The 13,431-nt window shown below is 41.9% G+C and overlaps 1 protein-coding gene across 3 annotated transcripts; it reads right to left on the bottom strand.

Annotated features, from left to right (window-relative positions):
• Positions 1 to 186: 186 nt before the first annotated feature.
• Positions 187 to 11,926, bottom strand: slc16a6b (solute carrier family 16 member 6b). 3 transcript variants are annotated; one of them, XM_076752703.1, is made up of 6 exons: positions 11,535 to 11,926; positions 7,580 to 7,827; positions 6,119 to 6,262; positions 5,151 to 5,279; positions 3,006 to 3,929; positions 187 to 2,919 (listed from the first exon to the last, which is right to left on the bottom strand). In XM_076752703.1, the coding sequence occupies exons 2-6, from the start codon at positions 7,809 to 7,811 to the stop codon at positions 2,645 to 2,647; spliced, it is 1,704 nt and encodes a 567-aa protein (XP_076608818.1). In that variant the 5' UTR covers positions 7,812 to 7,827; positions 11,535 to 11,926; the 3' UTR covers positions 187 to 2,644. The 3 variants fall into 3 exon arrangements, with proteins under 3 accessions (XP_076608818.1, XP_076608819.1, XP_076608820.1); XM_076752704.1 differs by having other exon boundaries at positions 5,151 to 5,437; positions 11,535 to 11,924; XM_076752705.1 differs by having other exon boundaries at positions 5,151 to 5,434; positions 11,535 to 11,847.
• Between the last annotated feature and the right edge of the window lie 1,505 nt (positions 11,927 to 13,431).

The raw sequence follows: 13,431 nt of genomic DNA, 5'->3' as shown, positions 1-13,431 counted from the left end.
TAACCTCATGTTAATGTGTAAGTGACAGATGAAAAAAGTGTTTGAGGTTCTAACCATCAACAGACCATCATATCCATGATGGTGAACAGTGATGGATGTCAGCACCATCTGTTTAGCATTTTATGAATCACATGGTCAGAGGGATTTACAGCACCAGTAAACACTATCTGAGACACAAACACTGAGCAAAGTTTGGAGATTTTATTTAGAAAATACATCATGAAAGCAGTACAGCACAGGCAGGGACCTGCCCATCACTCAATGAAATAAAAAAATGAAAAAGTGACATTAAAAAAAGGATCACACTGTCATTCTAAAGAGCTTCAATAAAGGTGATCAGGTGATTAAGGACAGGTTTGTGGACTAAACTTCAAGTCGTGTGGTGGTGGGTGTGGAGACGATCTGAGGCTGCAGGAGGGAGTCTGGGCAGAGGTGCTTCACGTGGACCCTGTTTCCTGTCAGATCTGTCCTTCACACCTTTGCATACATATCACTGCATATGACCATCTCTAGTTCTACATGTTACTTAATTAACCAAGTTCTTCTGCTGTATCATGATTGTTCTTCAGTTTGTAAACCGTTACTTGGAACAAGGTCATTCTACAGCAAGTCAACAGGACAGTGGCAACATAAGAGATCTACAGTCAATACTTCCTAAACAGTACAGAATTAAGAATCTAAAGCGTCTGAGGTTTATGCAAAAAGAATCCCACAACCTTCAGAACCATAGAACCATATGATACATGCTCCATGTACACAGACCAAGCTGGAGCTCCTCGATTCTTTGTAAAGGATCAGTGAACACTGCTGAAATATTGCTTTAGTTTCCATAGTGGAAAATTAAGTTTGGATTACATAAATGCATATAAGACCATCACACAGGAGATAAACTGTATGTAAACTGCATGACTGTGTTTTCTTGTTCAGCTTTAGCAGTTGTAAAATTATTCTCCATGCATCAGATGCATACAGGGAGATTACCTGCTGTTCATTATGCAAGAGGATTTTTAAAGCCATGAGGTGTGTATATGTGTGTGTGTGTGTGTGTTCCTCTTAAGACTTTGCTGAAGAAGTGTGTCATGTGGTTGTGGAGTGTGAATTCAGCATGGGGTGAGAAAACCACTGGGCAGGTATTCAGGTGGAATGAATGCAGCGTTTCTTGTGGAATGAGAGGTTTGCTGTGGGGGGAATGATATAGTCCTGCAAAACATGCTGGACACGGAAAGTAGGGGTGCTGAGGGGCTGTGGTTATTAAAAGCACACATTTCAAAAAAAGGTTAAAGATAGTGTTACTGGAAAACAGGCTGTGTGTGTGTAGCACACAGGTATTTGTTTTCAGTTTATTGTATGTATTAGTCCATTATTAGATTCCTTGTGATGTTCACACACAACACCAAGGTGTTCCAGAGGAGGCCTCATGGACGAGGGGAGGGAGTGGATTACATGTATGAGGATTACACTGCAGACTCTCTAGTAACAGACAAACAGAATGACTGCTGACTCCTAACATTTTTATAAACAGTGCTGGGCAAGTTACTTTGAAAATGTAATACAATGTTTACAGTATAACTGTCTGTACAGTAATGCGTCACTGATTACACTGAGGTAACAGCAGAAGTGTTCAATTTGGCTATATATTGAGGTTATGTTGGGGTTTGTGATAGCTATAAATAATAATAAATAAAATATACATAGAATTATGCTCTACTACAGCCTCAACATAACCTGGTCTCTATAGCCGCATTTGAGTTCTTGTTTCCCTTGTGGAAAAACATCAGTGCATTGACACTGAAAACTGACACTGAGATCTACTGAATGCTTAAACTGCTGCTGGTAGCACATACCTGAAACTGCAATTATAAACGTATTACCTAAAAGTTATTGCAGTAATGTCTTATATTACTTAGTTTCTACTGAAAGTAATATGTTAGCACAACTTCCACCACTGTTTATAAACTATGAGAATCTGGCCATGGCTCACCTCTGTCCTCAAGTCCAGCGACCGTCTCACTCCCTCTTCCTTTCCTTAAGGGAATGAGGGCTGTGATCAGGCCTTGCAGGTAGAGTCACCAACGTGTTGCACAGCAACGATGTGTGTATTGTGGAAGTGGATCAGATTATGAATCACAAAATGTTTTCTTAATTTTTTCTTTGTTGTGGTGGCTGAGATTACCAGTGGAAGCACTGGAATGAGTCATTGCCGGGCTTTTAATGAGGAAACACACCTTCACATGAGCACCACTCAGTCATGATATTAACGAGGCTCCCAACATATCGTGACTGTTGCTCATGACACTTCAGGATCCATGACAACAACACTCCTTTCCTGAGACAGGGGTACTCCTGGTCAAACTGAAAACAACCTAACTGCACGAAGAGGATTGTGAAGGCTCTTAATGAGTGAGGTTTTGACCGAAGCAGCTGGAATGGAAATCTGTGTAGAATTGTTAAAGAGTGAAGGTGTGACTGCTTCCTTCCTGGGAATGAGTGAACTTCAAGCTTGTCAGACTGTGACAGAGTGACACCTGAGATTTGGAAAAAGCAGCAGTTGTGAAGACCACCCTGCAGCCTCTCGCAGTGCATCTGTATTTGTTTTTGGCCCTGGTGGTGAGTTGTTAGTCATGAGTGGTGTGGTTGGTTGGATTCATATTACAGAGGTGTTGTCCTGATCCACAGCCTGTCTGACTGGACTGTCCTCCAGGGCCAAGTCCACCTCCAAGAAGTCTGGCTGGCCACTGCCCTGAGACATTTTCTCCTCTTCCTCTGTGGTCCTGCCTTTCTCTTTGTTTCTGCTCAGTCTTTGGCACATGCCAGACTTGGCTGGACCGACCAGAGCCAGGCAGACGGCACCGATGCCCATGCCCACTGCACAGCAGTAGAAGGCAGCACCATAGTTCTTTGTGATATCCACCAACACACCTTGAGGGAAAGATAAGACAGCTGTTAGAATCTACAGAGAGGTACACTGATGAGTGAAAACAGAAAGAATCATAAGGATCTTGTACCTCCTAGTGGGGGCCCTGCTAATCCAGCAAAGCTCTGGATGAAGACGTAAACTCCCACAGATGACGCCATCTTCTGGATGCCCACCACGTCCTCCTCAGCCAGCATGGGGATGTGAGTGGAGGCAACAGTGCCCATGAAGTAGCCATAGAGGGCACAGCACACTACGAGGCCCCAGAACTCCCACACTATACCGAAGGCCACCAGCACCAAGAACATCATAACCACACAGACCAGCAGTACCAGGGTCTTCCTGCACTTGACTCTGTTCAACACCACCCCAATGGACAAGCGGCCGAAGATCTCAGCCACAGCCATCACGGACAGCATGTAGGAGGCCATGCTGGGCTCTACGCCCCGGCTCTTGCTCAGCTCGATGATGTAGAGCTGCGGGGCAAAAAAGCCAAATGTGGCAAACAAGCCAAAGAGGGAGTACCAGATGAAGGCACTGTCTTTAAGCACAGAGAAATCCAGGAGTTTGGGGCTGGAGGGCTGCAGAGGACCGGCCTCTACATGTGGTAGTTCGCAATCATCCTTCTCCTCGGCTGGGTTAGGAGATGTGGACAGTGACAACTCCAGGGCCTCCTTGTCCTGCACTCCCACCTCCATCACAGCCTTGCCTTCGGCTCCTGCATTCTGCAGATCTACGTTTGAAGCAAAGAGGGAGGTGACACCTGAGTCCTCTGAGCCCCGGGACACTCCTGAACTGATAGAGGTTCTGGTTTGTTCATTCTCCAGCTCGTAAACAGTCTGCAGCTGCTTCAATGAGAGTGTCTCTTTCTCTGATTCATTTTCCACCTTTACAGGCTCTGGCCTAATAGTGATTGGACGAAGAAGAAGCCCATAACCAATCAAAGAAGCCTGAAAAGTGCCAAGGACGACCAGGCAGTAGCGCCAGCCAATGTGGTCCTTCAGTGACGTGAGGGCTGTGGAAAGAGGACAGCATGGTTTTTGTTATTATCATATACTAAAAGCACTTTCTGGAATTTTCAACTGCATCTCACTGTCTTCCTTAGTGGATGGAGTTTGCTCAGTTGTTTTTACACGACAGGGGTTTCTACAACTTGACTATTCATGCAGCCATACTACAAAAACCACTAGTTGGCAGAGTCGGCAGTAGTTGACTAATCTGTAATTAATTTGCACCCCAAAGCCTGTATATACTGTATTTGCATTCAACCAGGTTTTGGCACCAGTACCATGAGTACTGTGCATTTTATTGTCTCATACGACCTATTGCAAGAGGCCAACTGCTTTGCTGTGGTAAAGACAAATTTACTGTACACTTCTTGCACTTTTACAGTGAAACAACCAGCAAGTGTTGACAATGCTAATAAAGTTAGCTGATGAAAGCTGGACTCATATCTTTGAAGTACATTCTAGATGTTTTTCAGCATTTTTTGTCTTTCATTGCCTGAATCGAAAAAAATATTACATCTCTGATAATCCAGATGACACAAGAATTGACAAAAGCATGAATAACTCTTTGAAGATGATTAAAAGTAAAGATCTAATTCTGTACATATTTCCCAGGTGGAAAAAACACAACATGGGACTCTATGGGAATCTAAAATGACTCAAAGGTTTTTAGTGGATACAGAACGTTGAGCCAGAGTGCCAAGGGCAGGCAGAACTTGGCCATGAGGGTGCTCCAGGCCTGTAATAAGGATTTCTGGATGAGTTAAGATCAAGAAAATTTTCGACCATCCAATCCTTGACCACAGCTAGGCAGTTGTGCATGGAAGATACCTTAGCAAATGAAAAGGGTTAGCATGACAAGAACAGCTGAGTATCATCTGCATAACAATGAAATGAAATATCATGCCATTTGATTATGTGGAGAAAATAATGAGAAAATAAAAACGGTCCTAGAATGGAGCCCTGTGGTACCCCATACTTAGATAAAACATGGCCTTTAACTGCAATCGTCAGAGGGATCACAACCCGTTTTTTGAAGTGACTGGACATTGGCAGTCTTGGAATGATTGGGAATACATCTGGCAGATAAAGAGCTGTTGATGACTGAAAGCAGGCAACATTATGCAGAACTTCAAATAAAAATTATGTAATGAATTTCATGGCATTATGTCCAGTAAGTAATAAAGGTCATGTTTTGGCTAACTGCCCATCTGTGACTGAAGACTCACCTGGAGCAAATGCGAATATGGCAAAGGATTCTCCGGAGGAAGCAACAGAGGTGACGAGGGCTCTTCGTCTGGAGAAGTACTGGGCTAAGATGGTGACAGTGGGGAGGAAGGCAAGACAGTAACCGAGGCCTGCAAACAAAGAGGGGAAAAGGGGACATGACAGCCACTGGCCCGCATGGTAGGAACACTGCATGGGCAGAGGGGTGGGTCAAGATCAAGGTGTCAGGTGACTCCTTTGTCAAAGGTGGCAGGCTGTGTGAGATGATTCAGCTTTGTTACAGCTGCTGCTGAAAGACAAAAGGCATGTAAAGACAAAAAAAGAGAGACAGGGGGAGAGAGAAGGGATTGTCAAGTTAGCTGTGGTCCATTTCAGAGGAAGACATGGTAATCACGGCGGGAGAGCTAGCAGTGCTTGCCGTCCAAGAAAAAAAAAAGTTGATGTTAAGTTAATGTGCTCTGACACAAAACTCATTTCATCAATTTGTTCATCATCCAATCTATTACTTTCATTCAGTCAATTTATTCCATCCTCCTCAGCCTCCTATTCCGTCAATCCTTATCTGAAAAGGAATTTTGTGTTTTTTGGGAAATAATTTACTGCTTCAGTTTTTCCTGTTCTGCCAGTCGTTCCTAGAGAGTTAAGATAGTGGAGTAGACCTCACTGCATGTTGCTTAGAAGAGGCTGATCACCTCTCAGTCATTGGACAGTTCTGGAAGAAATAGATTGATTCAGAATTTGTTCTTGACACTGCTAGGAGTCCCTTTAGTTCTTTCATTACAGGCTGTTAAACAAGACAAACACATCTGTAAGAACACATCAGTCATTCTGTAAATAGTATATTACAATGACACACAAAGACACACACACACACACACACAGACATACATCAACAGATAGTTCAACAGATACATAGATAGATGTGGAGTGGATGAGCTGATGGGGGTGGCTGCGTGAGCCTGATAAGTACCTGAAATAATGCCGATGGTGATGTACATCTCATTGATGGAATTGGTGAAGGCGGAGGTGATGGTTCCTAGGCTGATGAGGAACCCTCCCATCATCACCACTGGACGATAGCCAAAGCGGTTGCTCAACATGGTGGACAGGGGGGCTGGGGTGAGGGTGAAAGACAATATAATCATTTCATTAAAATCATTTGAACTCAGTTATATATCAGTTGCATAATAGCTCGTATAGTCCCTTTACAAGTGATCTGTTGAACTGATTAGGTGTATTATAACTGTGCAGCCTAGCTGCAGGCATTAAAATCTCACTGCACTGATGACTGCACATGCAGTTTAGTCAGAATTAGATAAAGAATCATTAGTCCAGTTTTAGCTGTTTTGCAGTAAGTGGGCATCAGTATATTTATGTGCACCCAACAAATCAGGTTACTGGTGCTCAGGTGACTAAGGTCACTGGACAACTTGCTTACATTTACTGCGATACCTGGATACTGTAAATCCACAGATACAGTACATGCTGCAGGTCAGTAATCAGGTTACTGCCCTACGTCCACCTCATTTAGGAAGCATGGCTCTCTTATTTTAACCAAATTATTGATAGTCTACGTGCCGTTATGATGTGTGTGTGTGTGTGTGTGTGTGTGTGTGTGTGTGTGTGTGTGTGTGTGTGTGTGTGTGTGTTTGTGGGATAGACTGCCATTGAACAATAGATTCCCTCACAGCACAAATAAGTGAATTTTACAAACATCAGACCTTCAACTGTGACAGACTTATTGAGACAGATTGAGGCAAGTTAAGTTTCAGTTTCAGTGCCTGCTACAGTGAATTCACATTTTCAGGGATGCATTGCTATATTTGTGAAGTCTTTGTCCTGCACACGTCTACATTGTAAAAACTGATGAGAAACTTGGTTACATGTACAACAAGGCCAAGAAAACCATGTTGCTGCCAGGAGGAATTTAACTGGGGGATCAGGATTCCCTAATCCTCAACCTCCCAATACAGAAACTCGTTTTCACATTTAGAACATGTTTAAGAATTCAGATTACTGTAGAAAGCCGACAGCGAGTGGCTTACTGTTTGCCTGATTTTTCTTCTTCTTCTTTTTTTTTTTTGGTACTGAGATACAACACCTTAAGGATTTGCTTGTCAATACCAATGAGTAAACAATGACTTGGCCAAAAGAGGTTTCTGCTGTGCTGTTGTGTATGAAAAACACTGCTCATTGGACTTACAAGGCTGCACGCAATGCAAATGTCATGAGTTGCTAACAGGACAGAAATTTGTGTTGTATAACATTATGTACTCATACTAAATCCAGTTTAGTTGGTTTATCACATATGCATGATTGAGAGTTACTATAATATGCAAATTATTGCAAATGTGTTCCTAAATATTTTCTGGTGTCTTTATATTTAGAGTTTGCTAATAAAAAAGTACAAGGCAGGAAACAAGTGACTGACCAGTGAAGGTAAAGATGAAGACACAGATGGAGATGACCCATGACACTCGGCTGTTGGTCTCCCCAAACTCTTGCATCAGATCCTGGAGGAAGACACCCAGACTTTTGAGGGTCCCATAGGTGCAGACCTCCACCATGAAGAAGGCCACAGCCACAGCCCAGCCCCAGCCACCATCAGGCACCTCTGGGTAAACATTTGGACCAAAACAGTGCTGGGAATTGGGCACCTTCATGGCTACAGCAGGTCACCTGGAGGGAGAAACAGAGATGGCATCAGTGAGCTCATTTTGATGTCTTACTTTAAGCTACATTTGTTGATTTTTGGGGGTCTCTCAAAGGCAGAACTCCAGAAACTGATACAGATGTTTTTGGCTAAAAGAGCTGCGGAAAACATAGTTGATGAGAACACTAAGGCTGAAAAATAATAAAATAATGAGCTAAAAGAGGCTAAAAAGTCTTGATACCTGCAGAGTTGCCATTTAATTGTCTTTCCTTGTTTCTCCACTTCTTATATATTTATTTGATTCATTGTTGGACACTGTTTCCCCATACATAGGCTCAACTTGGGTGGTCCACCCAGGTAGATTAAAACCCACCAATACCCAGACAGATTAACCTAGAATGAAAATATTCATTTGTTGCAGTCAAAGCAGGTTTTGATATTATACTTTTTATGTAATGTCTGACTCTTGTCTATCCACCACTATCAAACTGCTTTATTAACGATGATAAGTAATAAATTTGGAGATTTGGTTACGCATGTACTGATACTGTGCACTTTCTTTTTTTGAACTTCATTGGTGAACAATGGTTAAGTCCTCTTTCTGTGGAAGGGTCTTCACATCTCATATTAGAGTGTGCACTTGACTGTGACATACAGTATGGGTGACTGAGCAGTGAGCAGTAAAGAGAAAACACAGTGTGTCTTCTTTAATGATTCAGTGTCCATGTAAATTAAGGTGCGGTGAAAGTGCAACATGTTAAGTACACAAAATGATTCCCAAGTTCTTTTGAAACTGATGGCTCTTTGCAGTATCCCAGTAAGATCTCATGATTCTGTGTGGCTGTGAGGTGGGAAACCAACATAGGGAGAGCCAGTAAGATAAGAACAGCAGAATGTGAAGAAAAGCTGTGGGTTTATCATATGGGTGTGGCTGCTGCCTAGAGCTGACAAGCCACACAGATGCACAGTTGAGGCCATTGGTCATACAAGAAATGTCAAACTAAATCTAAAGTTCCACCCTGCAGCTACTCTGTCAGTCATTGCTGACTAATGTGGGTGTTGCTGTCAGCTAATTTAAATCAGTGTTGAAAACATTATTATTTGCTGCAGCTTTTACTTTAAGTAAATACATCTGCTCAATGATTTTAATCATTCTAAATGCTAAATTATTGTCTTTTACTGGCTTCTGTTTTTAATTTTCCTTTAAATGTATTTTATTTTATTTTTATTTTTCTATTCTCTTCTAATTTCTTTCTTTCTTTCTTTGAAATGTATTGTCTATTTATGATTTTAATGTATTTTTATGCTTCTGTAAAGCACTTTGAATTGCCTGGTGTATGAATTGTGCTATACAAATAAATTTGCCTTGCCTTGCAGAACTGATAACGATATTTTTGGCCACTTTTTTTTGCCTGTAACTAAGTGCATACTGCACACAAGAACAATTTACTATACTCCTGACAAAAAAAAAAGCTTTTCAGAGGGATTGACAAGTCTCGGAAACATCACCTACTGTAGACCATTACGGGACAGTCTCCAGTGAAAGCCAGGATAACAGTTTTGGAAGTTCACCAAGATGCCATAATAATCCACTACAGATAGCCTTTCCTCCAGAGGCATATACCCAAAACAAGATAAACTTTGGCATTGAGTGTCTAAAGGTCATGTCTGCCTGTGAACAATAAGAAAACATTCACCATGGAAATCTCCACAAAGGGACTTAGAGAAAGCAACCAGCTGGGACCCAGAAGAACAATGTGAGCTGTTACAGCCACAAGCAAACATATAAGGCTGTGTGAGCTGGAAAACGCTAGGCTATCCTCTCTCACGCACACCTGTGTGTACCCAAACGCAACACCCTAAACTCTGCACTTAAATAGGCTGGGTATCTCTCCTTCACCTTAGGCCACATCAAGCTCCTCTGTTTGGTGACAGTTAACGTTATGTCATATCCCTCAGACAATAGGTAGCTTAAACTACCTGGAAGAAAATATTGTTCGCCTCAGATTTGAAATGGTTGTGTACAACCCTGTTTCCAAAAAAGCTGGGACGCTGTGTAAAATGTAAAATAGAAACAGAATGTGATGATTTGCAAAGCACTGAAACCTCATATTTAATTGAAAATAGCACAAAGACAACATATACAAATGTTGAAACAAAGAAATTTCAGCGTTTTTGAAAATTCTATTTTCATTTAGAATGTGATGCCAGCAACACGTGTCAAAAAAGTTGGGACAAGCTCATGTTTACCACTCTGTTGCATCACCTCTTCTTTTAACAACACTCTGTAAGTGTTTGGGAACTGAGGAGACCAACTGCTGTCATTTAGAAAGTGGAACGTTTTCCCATTCTTGCTTGATGTACGATTTCAGCTGCTCAACAGTTCCAGGGTCTCCTTTATCGTAATTTACATCATAATGCGCCAAACATTTTCAACGAATGACAAGTCGAGACTGTAGGCCAGCTTAGCACCCACACTCTTTAACTAGGGAGCCAAGCTTTTGTAAGATGTTCCGAATGTGGTTTGGCCTCCCCTGAAAAAGACCTTGTCTTCTCGGAAGCATATGTTACTTCAGAACCTGTATACATCATAGTCAGCATTAATGGTGTCTTCACAAATGTGCAGGTTAGCAATGCCATGTGGACTAATGCACCCCCATACTATGATCCATGATTTCCAAAAAGAATTCTTTGTAATCTTACATTGAGAAACTTGTACTACATGTCAGCGCAGTCTGTCACAGAGTGATTATCCCCTCCTCATCTTTCCTTCAGAAACATGTTAGTAACCTGTTGCCAGTTAACCTAAATTCATTGTGAGATGGTCCACCAGGTGTTTGCTTTTAGCATTTCACAACTTTTCCAGTCTTTTGTTGCCACTGTCGCAGCTTTTGTGAAATGTGTTGCTGGCGTCAAATTCTAAATGAAGATTTCATTTTCAGAAAACAATTACTTTTCTCAGTTTCAAAATCTGATACGCCGTCTTTTGAATTAAATATAGGGTCTCAATGTTTAGCAAATCATCACATTCTATTTCTATTTCAAGGTTTTAGACAGCATCCCAACGTTTTCAGAGACAAGTATTGATCACGGCTGACGTCATGCTGTTAGGACGGAGGAAGAAAAAAAATCAACTTAAGTAAAGATGTCTCACAAATTTATGCTAGAAATTGAAATCATGGAACTGCCACATCCCAAATTATATTTATTTAGGAATTCCAACTCCATAGGATGCAGGAGATGCAGGCAAGCAGAACTACGGTTCGAACTGAAACAAAATGAGTATATTTATCCAAAAGGAACCCTACATGGAGAGAGGGCTAACCGCAGTGCAGTGGAGAGGAGGAATGATGTCAATGTGCAGCATCCCAGGGGTTTCCCACCCATCAACGCAGGCAGCAGGGCAGCAAGTAACGTTACAGCCAACACTTCTCATTACTGCTGTGTTTACACTGATTCCTACTGTCATAGATAAATCAAGAGTACACGTACACATTCGTTGTGTTAGTCGTTTTATCTGCGTGACCGCCTATCTGGCGTCACGACTTCATTAATGTGTCAATAACATAATATCAATAAAAATGTATTCCGGCTCGTTCTTCTCACACAACAAAAAATGACATGACGTTACTTCTCATGCAACACAGCGGACGAGCTGTGACTGCCGCCGCTGCTCCAGTAGCTCAGGCTGAACAGCATCCTACAGCTGGTGCCAAGTTGACATTTTACTTACCGGCAGTGTTGATAAGAGGGTGGAAAAGCAGCCTTCTGGTGTAACAAAGCCGGGATTTCTATCTCGTCGTCATTGCATTTTGACTATAAGGTACCTAGAATATATAATATTATGCCTGTTTGCCAGGATTGAGAGGGCAAACATTTACGTAGAAAACGTTTTCTTTTTTAAATTCTAAAATCTGAGCCACTTCCTGGTCCTGTTGAAAAAAAGTAATAGACTAAAGCCAATAAGGCTTTGGCCTATTTCCGTTTTGTCACGCCAGCTGCATCATCTTTTGTCTTCACTGAATTTATTTCCTGGCAGTTTTGGCAGCTCTTTACCGGCTCAAGCCGGTATTCAAACGCGAGCTCACGGCTTCATGAACGCGCAGGGCGTCCCTCGTGAGACGCGGAAATCCTCTCTCTCTCTCTCTCTCTCTCTCTCTCTCTCTCTCTCTCTCTCTCTCTCTCTCTCTCTCACACACACACACACACACACAAACACACAGACAAGCATACACAAACTGTGCCGCGCGCTGCAGTATCGCTTCTGATTTTTCTGATGCTGCGTTTTAGTCCTGATGGCCAAAAAAACCAAAAAAACCAAAAAAAAACCCCATCAATCAGACTGTTAAGCGTTTTAGCTGAGGTTTTTGTCAATATAGTTGCGTGTATACGATAAACAATTAGAAAACAAACCGAATTACATATTTTACAACAAATTTAACTCCTCTGTCAGTTGAAAACTAATATGTATGCTACTGTGAATGATGTGAACACACAACGCTTGGACATTATTTTTTTTCCCCCCGGGAAGCTCATGTCTTGTCGTCGTACGTCAATGCAACTCCAGTGCGTACTGACGCGCGCCACAAAGCATATACGTACGTCAGGCGCGGCTCTGGGCTGAACAGGTTTATTCCAGTTAAAAGAGGGTTAAACCAGTCAGCATCCACCAAACAGTGTCAGCGTGGAAGTCTGTGCGTGTGCGCGTGCGTGTACGGGGTGTTGACTTTCCTTCATACCTGAATCTGAACATAACTGAGTAATGAGGTGAAAGTATGGACAGACTGAGGAGAGGTAAAAGAGGTGAAGAAAAACAACAAGAAAAGCACAGAAGAAGGGATTTCCTCTTTTCCTTGAGATCCCTGTTTTCTTTCTTTTTTTTAGCCCAGTTCTGTCACGTTACCACATCAAGTTGGAAGGTTTGGTTTGGTTTAAGATTCAAAACCATTGAAACAACATTTTTCCAACTGGGCCAAGATGCCTCCTGTTATCTTCTGTTAGCTTTCTGTTAGTCACCATTAATTGAAGGCAAATGTGAGCGCAGTATAAACCAACAGCACATTATCACAGTCACCATAAAGCTCCCTGGTTCAGCAAACATTGCCTTACGATTTGAGTGAAGATGGTCTAATTTTGAAAAGTATTGCCAGTGACAAGTATCCTACATAGTATTTTATTTGATTTTATTTCTATGAACACAATTAACTATTCTCCACAATGCAGACGAGAGCACTCAAGTCTATGCATTTATTAAATCCAATGTTATCAATCCGTGTGCCACAGTTGGCATTAGGAGAGCAGTGAGGCCAGCAACAGCCTGTCACTTTTATTTAAAATGCTGCAACCATAGGTAGGACTGATTTAGATGATCATTTAGATGGCCCTCAGTTGAACTTTTTTATCTTCTTACACAAATTAAATTGACCAAAAAGGTTCAAGAATGTCATTATCAAACTGCTTGACCCTTTCAGAATAAAATCCACTGAATGTTCAGACTCGTCATGCCATGATTCACAGTCAGATCTGTATAATGTCTAAAAGACTCACCTGACTCTCAGCTGTGACTGATCCTTTGACTTATGTTGAATGATTAGAAGTGCCCTGACCTGAAACACTTTTCAGTTTGATGC

Source organism: Chaetodon auriga, chromosome 16, assembly GCF_051107435.1.
Source record: "Chaetodon auriga isolate fChaAug3 chromosome 16, fChaAug3.hap1, whole genome shotgun sequence".
NCBI classification, from domain to species: domain Eukaryota; kingdom Metazoa; phylum Chordata; class Actinopteri; order Chaetodontiformes; family Chaetodontidae; genus Chaetodon; species Chaetodon auriga.
This window is presented reverse-complemented; position numbering and strand designations above follow the sequence as displayed.